The 13,458-nt window shown below is 36.6% G+C and overlaps 1 protein-coding gene across 10 annotated transcripts in view; it reads right to left on the minus strand.

Annotated features, from left to right (window-relative positions):
• The window catches only part of LOC132694076 (uncharacterized), a 225,942-nt gene that overhangs the window by 164,099 nt on the left and 48,385 nt on the right, over positions 1–13,458 (minus strand). For 4 of the 10 annotated variants that reach the window (XR_013556710.2, XM_078449684.2, XM_078449680.2 and 1 more), the window contains exon 3: positions 1,265–5,083. The exons of the other annotated variants lie outside the window; for them this stretch is intronic. Coding sequence is in view for 3 of the 4 variants with exons in the window: in XM_078449684.2 (XP_078305810.1) it covers positions 5,025–5,083 (59 nt within the window). In the remaining variant the exon portion in view is untranslated. Of the gene's footprint in view, positions 1–1,264; positions 5,084–13,458 lie in introns of those variants that run through there. 10 annotated transcript variants of the gene reach the window in all.

The raw sequence follows: 13,458 nt of genomic DNA on the forward strand, positions 1-13,458 counted from the left end.
TAAATGACCAATAATAGATAGTAATCAAAATGCCAAAATCGTTTTAACATTAAAATCTTTCTACCTCTCCCAAAGAGGGAGTGCTGTTGCTTGAACATATGCAGTAGAGTGAGAGAAGTCCTCCTTTTTCCCCCTGCTCCTCTTTCCCTAGTGTATTATGGTTTCGGATTTTCTGATTTTCTGGTTCCAACAGAGTTGAAGTTGGGGTGGGGAGGGAGAAGATATGAAAAGAATAAGAAAGGTCATATATGACGATTGCTGTTGTAAGGTGGCTTTGGGACTGGGGAACGGAAGATGTGTAACTGACTTTTTTCACGCAATACTTTTATTGGCTTTTTGGAAATCTCTGACCCTGTGAAAGTCCTGTCAACTTTAGTTCCCTTGATCTGTGTGAACGGATTTTATTCTGGCAGTTAATTAATCTCTTTTAGCTCCTAGAATCCTAAAGCACATCTCCACTTCCCTTCTGACGCCCTTATGGTCCTTCCAAGTAGTACTGTTGAATAGAATCTAGGACAGATGCAATGTTGCCTGAGGCGATTGTCCTTAAGGCTGGTTTTAACATTCACCCCTCCTCTCATTCCCCTTTTGCAGTGTGGCTTTTCCACTCCTCCCATGAAGAAATGGGGTCTATTTTCCTTCCTTTTGAAACTGGAATGGTCTGAATAAAATGAGGCAAAAGTGATGCTGTGTGACTTCCAGGCCTAGATTTTAAGAGATCTTACAGCTTCCATTTTTACACTTTTGAAGTCTGAATCATCATGTAAATTAGCCCAATTACTCTGCTAGAGAGAGAGAGAGAGAGGCTCTGCCAGACCCCAGGTAATCCAGTCATGTCAGCGGAGGCACCAGATATGGGAGTGAAGACATTTTCATATTCTCCAGTAAACCAGAGCAGAGATACTCCAGCCAACACGACAGAGGCAAGCCCACCATAAGCCATGCCCAAATTGCAGAATTGTAAGCAAATAAATTACTGCTTTTTGTTTCTAAGCTCCTATGTTTTGGGCTGTTTTTTGCATTTGGTTTTGTTTTGGCAGTAATAAATGACACAAAGTTTATCTGACTTTTAGTAAGCACTTATCTATTCCTTAACCCAGCGTGCTCTGGGAGAGCAGACAGCACTCCTTCATTCTGCTGCTAAAGCTGTTGACTAACCCATCTTGCAATCTAATGAAGTTAAACATATACTTAACATATTGCCCCAGAAAACCCACTCCTAGACCAAGAGAAATGAAGACATGTTCACACAAAGGCCTGTATGCAAATTCTTAAAACTGCTTTATTTATAATTGCCAAAAATTGGGGAACCACCCCCAAATCATTAACTGGTGATTGGGATAAATTCATCCATAAAACTACTGATAATTGCAACAACACAAACGAATCTCAAAAGCAATATAATAATTGAAAGAAGGCAGACACAAAAAGCTATATACTATATGATTGTATTTATATGACACTCTCAAAAAGACAATATTAAAGGGACAAAAATCAAATCAGTGTTTGTTAGTGGCTTGAGAGTATGAGGAACTTGGTTACAAAAGAGAACTTTTGGAGATAATGATGTGGTGTTATTTACATGACTGTATACATTTGTCAGAGCTCGTAGGACTGTATTCCTAAAAAAGGTGCATTTTACTCTATGTATATCTCAATAAACCTGAACTAGCAAACAAAAAATAAATAAAATAAACCTACTTGTGCCCTTCAATCATGGGGTAGACATATCAAGCTAACCAAATCGTTGGTACCATTGAGGTCCCTTTCATTAGACTTAAGTGTCAGGTCCCCTACTCCAACCGCTTTGGATGGTAAAAGTTGACAATAACATCACAACATAGCTATCTCTCAGTTAATCATCCTCAAAAACTTTTCAAACTTCCAAAAATCCAAACTTTTTTTACTTTTAACATGGGTGAATCATCTAACATATTTTTGACTATTTCCTTTGAAAAATCTGCATCTGGATTACCATACCTCTTTGGAGGTGGCCTCTATTGTGTCTTGGTGTCTCCAATGAAACTTCTGATCTATCACTATTTCATGTGTATTTATATACATTATTGTAAAGTGACACTATATCAAGAAAAAATTATTTTCATGTCACTGCTAGGAAATTGCTAGGAAATACTTATTTACCCACATATTTACCACTTGAAATGCTCGTCATTCTTTCCTAAAGACCTAAATTTCCATCTGTTATCCTTTTCCATCTACCTGAAGAACTTGCTTTTATACTTCTTGCAGTTCAGGTTTGTTGGCAGTGAATTTTTTCGGTTTTCTTTTATGCGAAAATGTGCTTATTTTGTCTTCATTTTTGAAAGATATATTTTGCTGAGTATAGAATTCTGGATTTTGTTTTTTCTTTCAGCAGTTTGAAGACATTGTTCTGTTTTCTAACTTTGTTATTACTGATGAGGTTTAAATTGTTTGAATTCATTTGAACATTTGAATTGTTCCTCTGTACACAATGTGTCATTTTTCTCAAAATTTTCTATTCATCTTGGGTTTCACTATGATACGACTGGGTGTGACTTTTCTGTGGACTTATCTTGCTTGGGGCTTTCTGAGATTTTTGAGGCTATAAATTTCTTATATCAAATTAAGAACATTTCAGCCATTATTTTTTCAAATATCTTGTTTTATTCATTTTATCTCTTCTCTTCTGGGATTCCAGTTATACAATGTTCGTTTAGACCTTTTGATATTGTTCCTCAGGCCCTTTGAAACTGTTAACTTTTTTTCAATCTTTTCTTTCTGTTCTTTAAGTTTTATAATTTCTATTGATTTGTTCATTAATTCTTTCTTCCATCGTAGTCATTCTGTTCTAATCCCATTCAGTGGATATTTTTAAGTATATATTGTGTTTTTCAGTTCTAGAATTTTTATTTTTTATAGTTTCTGTTTTCTTGCTGAGATTTCTTATCTTTTCATATGTTGTGAGCATATTTTCTTTATATCCTTAAGCATAGTTAAAATAGCGGTTTTGAAATCTGTGTCTGATACTTCTAACATCTGTGTTTTCTTAGAGGTCAAGCTCTGATAATGGTCTTTTCCCTTTAAAATTGTTCATGTTTTCTGTTTCTTCATCAAGTAATTATGGGCTATATTTTAGACATTGTGAATGATGTGTTGTAGACTTTAGATTCTGTTATATTTCTCTGAAAAGTGTTCACTGTTTTAATAGACACTTAAAATAGCGGGACTCAAGCTGCCAACTTTCCTGAAATAGGTGGCAGCTTAAATCTCAGTACTGTTCTTTTAGGTTTAGTTGGCCTGTGTGAGTCTGCCCAACATAGGTATGATTCAAGGGTAAGCCAGAAATTTGTAATGAATATAATTTGGAACTCCTTCTTTCTAGAACTCTCCTTTCTTGGATTTCTCCCCTCATTTTCTAGTGGCTACATAGTTGCCCTAAACTCTGTCCTATGGTTCTTCAGTCAGTAAGACTATTGGAATTTTAGCTTCCCTTCTGGTGCACACTGGTTTATATCCTCAGTCCAAAAGCTATAAAAATGAGAAACTCACCCAGTGTTGTTCTCTTCAATCAGTTTTCAACTCTGCAACAGTACTTGCCTGCTTTGGGTCATTACCCAATTCCTTCAGAGAGCTGATGTTAATATTTGATCAGTTTATAGTTGTTATCTACAGGAGATTTAATTCAATAGGCACTACTCTGCCATACCACAACTGGAAAGAGTTATTAATATAGTGTGCTAAATACAAACTCAAATTTTAGAGCGCCCACCAAGATATCCATATATATAATCAAAAATGTACAAAAAATGTTTGAGGGAGGTATTATTTTCTTCATTTTACAAGCTAAAAAGATAAAGCTCAAAGAAGCTAAAGAGACTTGCTTTATCGACCAGGGTCCAGGAAGGAAACAGAATTTAATTCAGTGGTTTTGAATAATAGACTACCTACAAAGAAATGGGCAAAGTTAGAAAAACCAAAAGGGATGCTGAAGCACCCAGAGGTTAGCAGCAAAGGGAAGTTTTTGCTATTCCTAACACTGAGGGAGCAATGGGAGGGGAAAATGTGACCAGAGTCTCAGGAAAGCTGACGTCATGGAGGAGGAACTGTCAGGCATGACTTGTAGTTATAGAAGACTACTGCCACCACCAATGATGCTTTGCTAAGGTATGGAAGAGGCAAGGAAGAAAACTTAATCTCTCTCCTCTTACTGTCTCCTCTCCTTCCAGTCCCTCCCAATGACTGAATTCAACAGGAAGCCAACTGGTAAGGGAGCGCAGGAAATTGAGATCATAGGAGTCAGCTTCCAGGAGGGACACAGCAGAAAAGGATGGATGGATTTGGCAAACTATAAATAATGAGCACATTGCTTAAGATTGGGTTGCCAGATATAGCAAATAAAAATACAGGATACCCTATTCAATTTGAATTTCAGATTTTTTTACAAAGTAATTTTTTAGTGTATGTCCCATGTAATACAGTATACTGACAATTAAAAACTTCATTGTTTACTTAAAATTCAAATGTAACGTGGTGTTCTGTCTTATGGCAACTTAGTCTAGACCAGTAAATAAGAGAAACTTATTTTGAGTCCAAGCCGAAGATCCAACCCCAGAAGTCTTCTTTCTACTATCCCAGTTTTTAAAAATATTTTCTATGCCTACCTTGTACAAGTGTATCTCCTTCACCAGTGTGGAAGTTCCTTGGGGTGAAAGACAATGTCTTACTCATCTGCATATCTTATTATATTTCATCTCTCCCAACCTCACTCCCAGAATTTTGCAAAGTTTTGTACATAATAGGTGCTTAAAACACTTTTGTTGACCATGTTGAGCCCTTTATGAATATTTTGTTGAATCTCATTTCTTCATTATCTATTTCTTTAAGAAAAATTTCTGCTAAAGCCATATATTGACTTAGATGAAAGTCTTATGTCAGGCCAATTGTCATAAGTATTCAGACTCCGTGTTCTGCCTTTTCATTTCATCCTTTCCTCTTGGAATTCCATAATGAGCACAGAACAAAACTACTATCCAGGCATCCTGTCACTCAGGTTCATGAGGTGTCTCTGAATCAAAGGTTTCTCTGATTGGGTCAACACAACCTAAAATGAAAAACAAAACAAAACAAACCTTTTAAAATGTGTTTTAATATTCATCAAAGCTTTGGGGGGAAATGACTCTGTACTATTATAAAAGACTGAAGACAGGGGCTCCTGGGTGGCTCAGTTGGTTGAGCGTCTGACTTTGGCTCAGGTTATGATCTCACGGTTCGTGGGTTTGAGCCCCGCATAGGGCTCTGTGCTGACAGCTCAGAGCCTGGAGCCTGTTTCAGATTCTGTGTCTCCCTCTCTCTCTGCCCCTCCCCCACTCATGCTCTGTCTCCCTCTGTCTCAAAAATAAATAAACATTAAAAAAATTGTTTTTAAAATTACATTTAAAAGACTGAAGACAACTTCCAAATCTCAATGAGGTAAGAATACTACACTTCTGAGAATAAAAACTTATTTTCTCACTGATTTTTTAAATTTTCATTGTTTATTCTATAATTCTGGAGCAAGTTATCAACAGATCAGATTTTTTGGATGTTTTGCAAAATTCCAATATTTACTATTAATGAGCTTTTGCTCATTTTATACACACATACACACACACACACACACACACACACACACAAATTTGATGCACAATAATTTTTGAATGGGTAATGGTTGTCACTTACATTATTTTACCTCTTTACAAACAACAAAAATTCTCTCAGGGTGCCTGGCTGGCTCAGTCAGTAAAACATGTGACTCTTGATCTTGGGGTCTTGAGTTCAAACCCCACATCAAACCTAGAGATTACTTTAAAAAATTTCTCTTTAATGGGATGAGTTTTGCAATAATATTGAAAATTAACAAACTTCGTATGTGAAAAATATGAAGAGAACACTGTTGCCCTCAGGAATCCAAGACTTATGTACTTTAGGCATTCAATTTCTATCTGTATTGTGTGAATAAATATATATTTTTGATGGGACTAAAATTAACATTGTGTATAACTCAGGTCATCCTGTGCTGGTTCACTTGTTTCAGAAAAGTGATTTTGTAGTCTATGTTCTTTGAAATATGAACAGATTTAGGGTACCTGGGTGGCTCGGTTGGTTAAGCATCTGACTCTTGATTTTGGTTCAGGCTGTGATCTCACTCATGGTCATGAGATTGAGCCCTGCATCAAGCTCAGCGTGGAGGTGCAGAGCCTGCTTGGGATTCTCTCTCTCTCTCTCTCTCTCTCTCTCTGCCGCTCCCTGCTTGTGCTCTCTCTCTCAAAATAAATAAATAAACTTAAAAATTTTAAATAAAATATGAACAGATTTGTCTGAATGCTAATGTGTGATAACTGAAACTTCTCAGACCATAATAAAATTCGAATTAATGTCTCAGTGAAAGAAAACCTTGAGTTTAGGTCTATTATTCCATAGCTTTCCACATGACCTTCCCTATGACCTTTTCCAGTCATGTAAGCATCTAACATTGTTGCTTATATACTATGCACTAAGTGCTTTACATTCATCATTTAATTTACTCTTCAAGAGACCTTATAAGCTAAGTATTATATGATTATTACTATTCCATAGATGAGGACACTGAGGCATAGAGAGATTTTGTAACCTGCGTAAGATCAAATAGCTAGTAAATGTAAGAGGTAACAATCAAATCTAAGTCTATCAGACTACTAAGCAAATGTTCTTCTTCTTTTTTTTTTTTTTGCAAATGTTCTTATTCTTTACATTTCTGATATTTATTTATTTATTTATTTAACGTATATTTATTTTTGAGGCAGAGAGAGACAGAGCATGAATGGGGGAGGGTCAGAGAGAGGGAGACACAGAATCTGAAACAGGCTCCAGGCTCTGAGCTGTCAGCACAGAGCCCGATGCGGGGCTCGAACTCACGGACCGCGAGATCATGACCTGAGCCGAAGTCGGCCGCTTAACCGACTGAGCCACCCAGGTGCCCCTATGTTTCTGATTTTTAAATTTCTTTGTTCTTATACCCCAGCAGTTAAAAAAAAAATCACTGGTTCATTCTATTCATTCAATTCTACTAGATTAACTTATTATGAACCTTATTTACATTGTAAAGCATGAAAAGGTTAAATTTTTAAGAGAATAAGGAAACATAAATAGAAACAGAAGCACCAGTAGTTTATCATATACCCCATGGATCATCTTGTACATGCCCTGTGCGCTGAATGTTCATTCTCAAGACTGTTGTTCTAAATTAGATTCTTAAGAAAATGTTTGTTTTTTTAATGAAAATATTGTTCACAGCTGTTGCCAAATCGAGATTTACTATGTTTGAATTCACAATTCCCTAGGCAAGGCCATTTCAACCTGATTTAGCAGGAACAGGGAGACATAGTATGGACTGAGAACAGTGGCTGGAAGTGATGGCTACAGAGAGAACAGGAGAAGATGAAAGAGATGGAAGAACATTCCTAGGCTTTCAGATATTAACACAGTAGTCTGTGTTTATATGTAAAATCAGGCTAACTAACATTTTGAAAGGTAACAGTATATAATCCCTTTTATAATAAGAGCAAATAATAATTATGAATATAAACATTATTTATATAAAATATAAATAACACATATTGTATATGTACATATAATTATTTAAAAATAGGAACGTAACCACATTAACCAAAACAGCCATTACTTAAAATTGAAAATATGACTAGAAATACCACAGGTATATAAATGTTACCCTTAAATCAGCCAACATTGAATCTATAATTTACTGTGGATTAACCATATACTACAGAGAATGGATTAAGTAAAAGCACATATTTAAAGACAGAAAATCTAACAGAATTGTTTCACAAACATCTGCCTGGATTTCTTGGTCATTCATGTGATCTGGTTTTCATAAGATGACATAAATAAAACCTATGTCTGTGATGAATGAGGACCCATAAGAAAATTATTACATATATCTGAATGAATTTTTTAAATTCCTTTCCCTATTAACGTTATTTTGCTATTCTTTGACTTTCAAGTATATTTTCCTTAGTCTTTTAATTAATTTATTTTTTTAAATTTATTTAAAATTTTTTTTTTTTTAACGTTTATTTATTTTTGAGACAGAGTGAGACAGAGCATGAACGGGGGAGGGGCAGAGAGAGAGGGAGACACAGAATCAGAAGCAGGCTCCAGGCTCTGAGCCATCAGCCCAGAGCCCGACGCGGGGCTCGAACTCACGGACCGTGAGATCGTGACCTGGGCCGAAGTCGGATGTCCAACCGACTGAGCCACCCAGGCGCCCCTTTTAAATTTAAATCCAAGTTAGTTAACATACACTGTAAGAATAATTTCAGGAATAGAATTTAGTGATTCATCACTTACATATAACACCCAATGCTCATCCCAACAAGTGTCTTCCTTATTTTCTCTCACCCCTTTGGTTCTTCCCCCCACCCAACACCCCACCAGCAACCACAGTTTGTTCTCTGTATTTAAGTGTCTGTTGTGGTTTGTCTCCCTCTGTTTTTATCTTATTTTTACTTCCCATCCCTTATGTTCATCTGTTTTGTATCTTAAATTCCACACGTGAGTGAAACCATATGATATTTGTCTTTCTCTAACTTATTTCGCTTAGCATAATATCCTCTAGTTCCATCCACGTTGTTACAAATGGCAAGATTTCATTCTTTTCGATTGCAGAGTAATATTCCATTGTATATATATATACAACTTCTTCTTTATCCGTTCATCAGTCAATAAATATTTGGGCTCTTTCCATACTTAGGCTATTGCCAACAGTGCTGTTATAAACATCGGGGTGCATGTGCCCCTTTGAATCAGCACTCCTGTATCCTTTGGATAAATACCTAGTAATGTCATTGCTGGGTTGTAGGGTAGGTTCTATTTTTAATTTTTTGAGGAACCTCCATACTGTTTTCCAGAGTGGCTGCACCAGTTTGCATTCTCACCAGCAGTGTGAAAGAGTTCCTCTTTCTCCACATCCTCATGAATATTTGTTGTTGCCCGAGTGAATGTCAATTTTAGCCATTCTGGCAGGTGCGAGGTGATATCTCATTGTGGTTTTGATTTGTATTTCCCTGATGTTGAACGATATTGAGCACCTTTTCATGTCTGTTGGCCATCTGGATGTCTTCTTTGAAAAAGTGTCTATTCATGTCTTCTGCTCATTTCTTCACTGGATTATTTGTTTTTGGTGTTGTGTTTGGGAAGTTCTTCATAGATTTTGGAAACTAACCCTTTATCTGATATGTCATTTGCAAATGTCTTCTCCCATTCTGTCAGTTGGCTTTTAGTTTTGCTGATTGTTTCCTTAGCTGTGCAGAAGCTTTTTATTTGATGAGGTCCCAATAGTTCATTTTTGTTTTTGTTTCCCTTGCCTCTGGAGACATGTCAAATAAGAAGTTGCTGCAGCTAAGGTCAAAGAGGTTTTTGCCTGTTTTCTCCTCTAGGATTTTGATGGCTTCCTGTCTTATGTTTAGGTCTTTCGTCTGTTTTGAGTTTATTTTTGTGTATGGTGTAAGAAAATGGTCCAGGTTCATTCTTCTGCATTTCACTGTCCAGTTTTCCCAGCACCACTTGCTGAAGAGACTGTCTTTAATCCATTGGATATTCTTTCTTGCTTTGTCAAAGATTAGTTGGACATATGTTTGTGGGTCCATTTCTGGGTTCTCTATTCTGTTCCATTGATCAAGTGTCTGTTCTTGTGCCAATACCCCACTGTCTTGATGATTACAGCTTTGTAATACAGTTTGAAGTCTGGAATTGTGAGGCCTCCAGCTTTGGTTTTCTCTTTCATGATTGCTTTGGCTATTTGGGGTCTTTTCTGGTTCCATACAAATTTTAGGATTGTTTGTTCTAGCTCTGTAAAGAATGCTGGTGTCATTTTGATACAGATTGCATTGAATATGTAGATCGCCTTGGGTAGTATCGACATTTTAACAGTATTTGTTCTTCCAATCCATAATCATGGAATGTTTTTCCATTTTTTGGTGTCTTCTTCAATTTCTTTCATAAGCTTTCTATGATTTTCACTGTATAGATTTTTCACCTTTTGGTTAGGTTTATTCCTAAGTATTTTATGGTTTTTGATGCAATTGTAAATGGGATCAATTCCTTGATTTATCTTTCTGATGTTTCATTATTGGTATATATAAATGCAACTGACTTCTGTACATTGCAACTGCAACTTTGCTGAATTTGTGTATCAGTTCTGGCAGTTTTTTAGTGGAGTCTTTAATGTTTTCCACATAGAGTATCATGTCATCTGCAAAGAGTGAAAGTTTAACTTCCTCCTGCTGATTTGTATGCATTTTATTTCTTTGTGTTGTCTGATTGCTGAGGCTAGGACCTCCAACACTATGTTGAATAACAGTAGTGAGAGTGCACATCCTTGTCGTGTTCCGGACCTTATCTCTCAGTTTTTCCCTATTGAGGAAGATATTAGTGGTGGGTCTTTCATATTTGGCCTTTATGATTTTGAGGTATGGTCTGTCTGTCTCTACCTTCTTGAGGGTTTTTATCAAGAAAGGATGTTGTATTTTGTCAAATGCTTTTTCACATTTGAGAAGATAATGTGGTTCTTATCCTTTCTTTTATTAATGTGATGCATCACATTGATTGATTTGCAGATATTGAACTAGCCCTGCAGCCCAGGAATAAATCCCACTTGATCATGGTGAATAATTCTTTCAATGTATTGTTGGATCTGGTTTGCTAGTATTTTGTTGAAAATTTTTGCATCCATGTTCATCAGGGAAATTGGTCTATAGTTCTCCTTTTTAGTGGGGTCTTTGGTTTTGGAATCAAGGTAATGCTGGACTTGTAGAGTGAATTTGGAAGTTTTCCTTCCATTTCTATTTTTTGGAACAGCTTCAAAAGACTAGGTGTTAACTGTTCTTTAAATGTTTGGTAGAATTCCCCTAGAAAGCCATCTGGCCCTGGACTTTTGCTTGTTGGGAGATTTTTGATTACTGATTCAATTTCTTTACTGGTAATGGGTTTGTTCAATTTTTCTATTTCTTCCTGTTTCAGTTTTGGTAGTTTATATGTTTCTGGGAATTTGTCCATTCCTTCCAGATTGCCCAATTTGTTGGCATATCATTGCTCATAATATTCTCTTATTATTGTTTGTATTTCTTTTTAAAAAAATTTTTTTAAGGTTTATTTATCTTTGAGAGACAGAGAGAGACAGGGCATGAGCAGGGGACAAGCAGACAGAGAGAGGGAAACACAGAATCCGAAGCAGGCTTCAGGTTCCAAGCTGTCAGCACAGAGCCTGATGCAGGGCTCAAACTCACAAACTGTGAAATCATGATCTGAGCTGAAGTTGGACACTTAGCTGACTAAGCCATCCAGGTGCCCCTGTATTTCTGCAATGGTGGTTGTGATCTCTCCTCTTTCACTCACGATTTTATTTGGGTCCTTTCCTTTTTCTTTTTGATCAGTCTGGCTAGGGCTTTATCAATTCTGTTAATTCTTTCAAAGAACCAGCTCCTGGTTTCATCGACCTGTTCCACTGTTATTTTTTATTTCAATACCATTGATTTCTGCTCTAATCTTTATTATTTTCCATTTCTGCTGTTTGTGGGTTTTATTTACTGTTCTTTTTCCAGATCTTTGAGATGAGGTTAGGTTCCCCATTATGACTGCCTTTGCTACATCTCAGAGATTTTGGGCTGTTGTGTTTTCATTTTCATTGGCTTCTGTGTACTTTTTAATTTCCTCTTTAATTTCTTGGTTAACCCATTTATTCTTTAGTAGGACTTTCTTTAATCTCCAAGTATTCATGGTCTTTCCACATTTTTTTCTTGTGGTTGATTTCGAGTTTCATAGTGTTGTGATCTGAAAATATGTAAGGTATGATCTCAATCTTTTTGTACTTGTTGAAGGCTGATTTGTGACCCAGTATGTGATCTAGTCTAGAGAATGCTGCATGTGCACTCGAGAAGAATGTGTATTCTGCTGTATTAGGATGAAATGTTCTGAATATATTTGTTAAGTCCATATGGTCCAGTGTGTTATTCAAAGCCATTGTTTCCTTGTTGAAATCCCCTACTATTATGTTATTAATGTGAATGAGTTTCTTTATGTTTGTGATTAATTGACTTATATATTTGGGTCCTGTCATGTTGGGGGCATAAATATTTACAATTGTTATATCTTTTTGGTGGATAGACCCCTTAATTACGATATAATGCCCTTCTTCATCTCTTGTTACAGTCTTTATTTTAAAATCTAGTTTGTCTGTTGTAAGTATGGCTACTCCAGCTTTCTTTTGACAACCATCAGCATGATAGATGGTTCTCCATCCCCTTACTTTCAGTCTGCAGGTGCCTTTAGGTCTAAAATGAGTGAGTCTCTTGTAAGTAGCATATAGATAGGTTTTGTTTCCTTATCCATTCTGATACCCTATGTCTTTTGATTGGACCGTTTAGTCCATTGACATTTAGAGTGAGTACTGAAAGATATGAATTTAGTGCCATTGTGTTGCCTGTTGAGTTGGTGTTTCTGGTGATGTTCTCTGGTCCTTTCTAATCTTTGTTGCTTTTGGTCTTTTTTGTTTTGTCTTTTCTCCACTTAAAGGGTCTGCCTTAAAATTCTTCTTGCAGGACTAGTTTAGTGGTGATGAACGCCTTTAGTTTTTGTTTGTCTGGGAAACTCTTTATCTCTCCTTTTTTTTTTTTTAATTTTTTTTTTAATGTTTATTTATTTTTGAGACAGAGACAGAGCATGAGCAGGGAAGGGACAGAGAGAGAGGGAGACACAGAATGTGAAGCAGGCTCCAGGCTCTGAGCTGTCAGTACAGAGCCCGATGTGGGGCTCGAACTCACGGACTGTGAGATCATGACCTGAGCCGAAGTCAGATGCCCAACCGACTGAGCCACCCAGGTGCCCCTATCTCTCCTATTTTGAATGACAGACTTGCTGGATAAAGAATTCTTGGCTGCATATTTTTCTGATTTAGCAGGTTGAATATATCCTGTCACTCCTTTCTGTCCTGCCAAGATTCTGTGGATAGGTCTGCTGCGAATCTGATCTGTCTTCCCTTATAAGTTAAGGACTTTCCCCACCCCGCCCCCCCCTTGCTGCTTTCATAATTCTTGTCTGTGTATTTGGTGAATTTGACTATGATATGTCTTGTTGATGGTTGGTTTTTGTTGAATCTAATGGGAATTCTTTGTGCTTCTTGGATTTTGATGTCTGTGTCCTTCCCCAGATTAAAATCTCACCTTCACTGCCTAACTTCCAATTTCTTACAACAAAGAATAAGCTAAGGAATATCTTTTCTTCCAATCTGATATTTCCTGTTTTTATTATATGCTTTCTTCATCATAAATAAAACAAAACTTAAGCACCAGCTTTGAGGTCCCACCAGATGAAATTTACTATTTCTGCTCTAAATTTGGAGACTCTATTACTATACAATCCCCTTTCTTTGGCATTCTTTGAATG

This window comes from Panthera onca, chromosome B4, assembly GCF_046562875.1.
Source record: "Panthera onca isolate mPanOnc1 chromosome B4, mPanOnc1 haplotype 2, whole genome shotgun sequence".
In the NCBI taxonomy this organism is placed as follows: Eukaryota; Metazoa; Chordata; class Mammalia; order Carnivora; family Felidae; genus Panthera; species Panthera onca.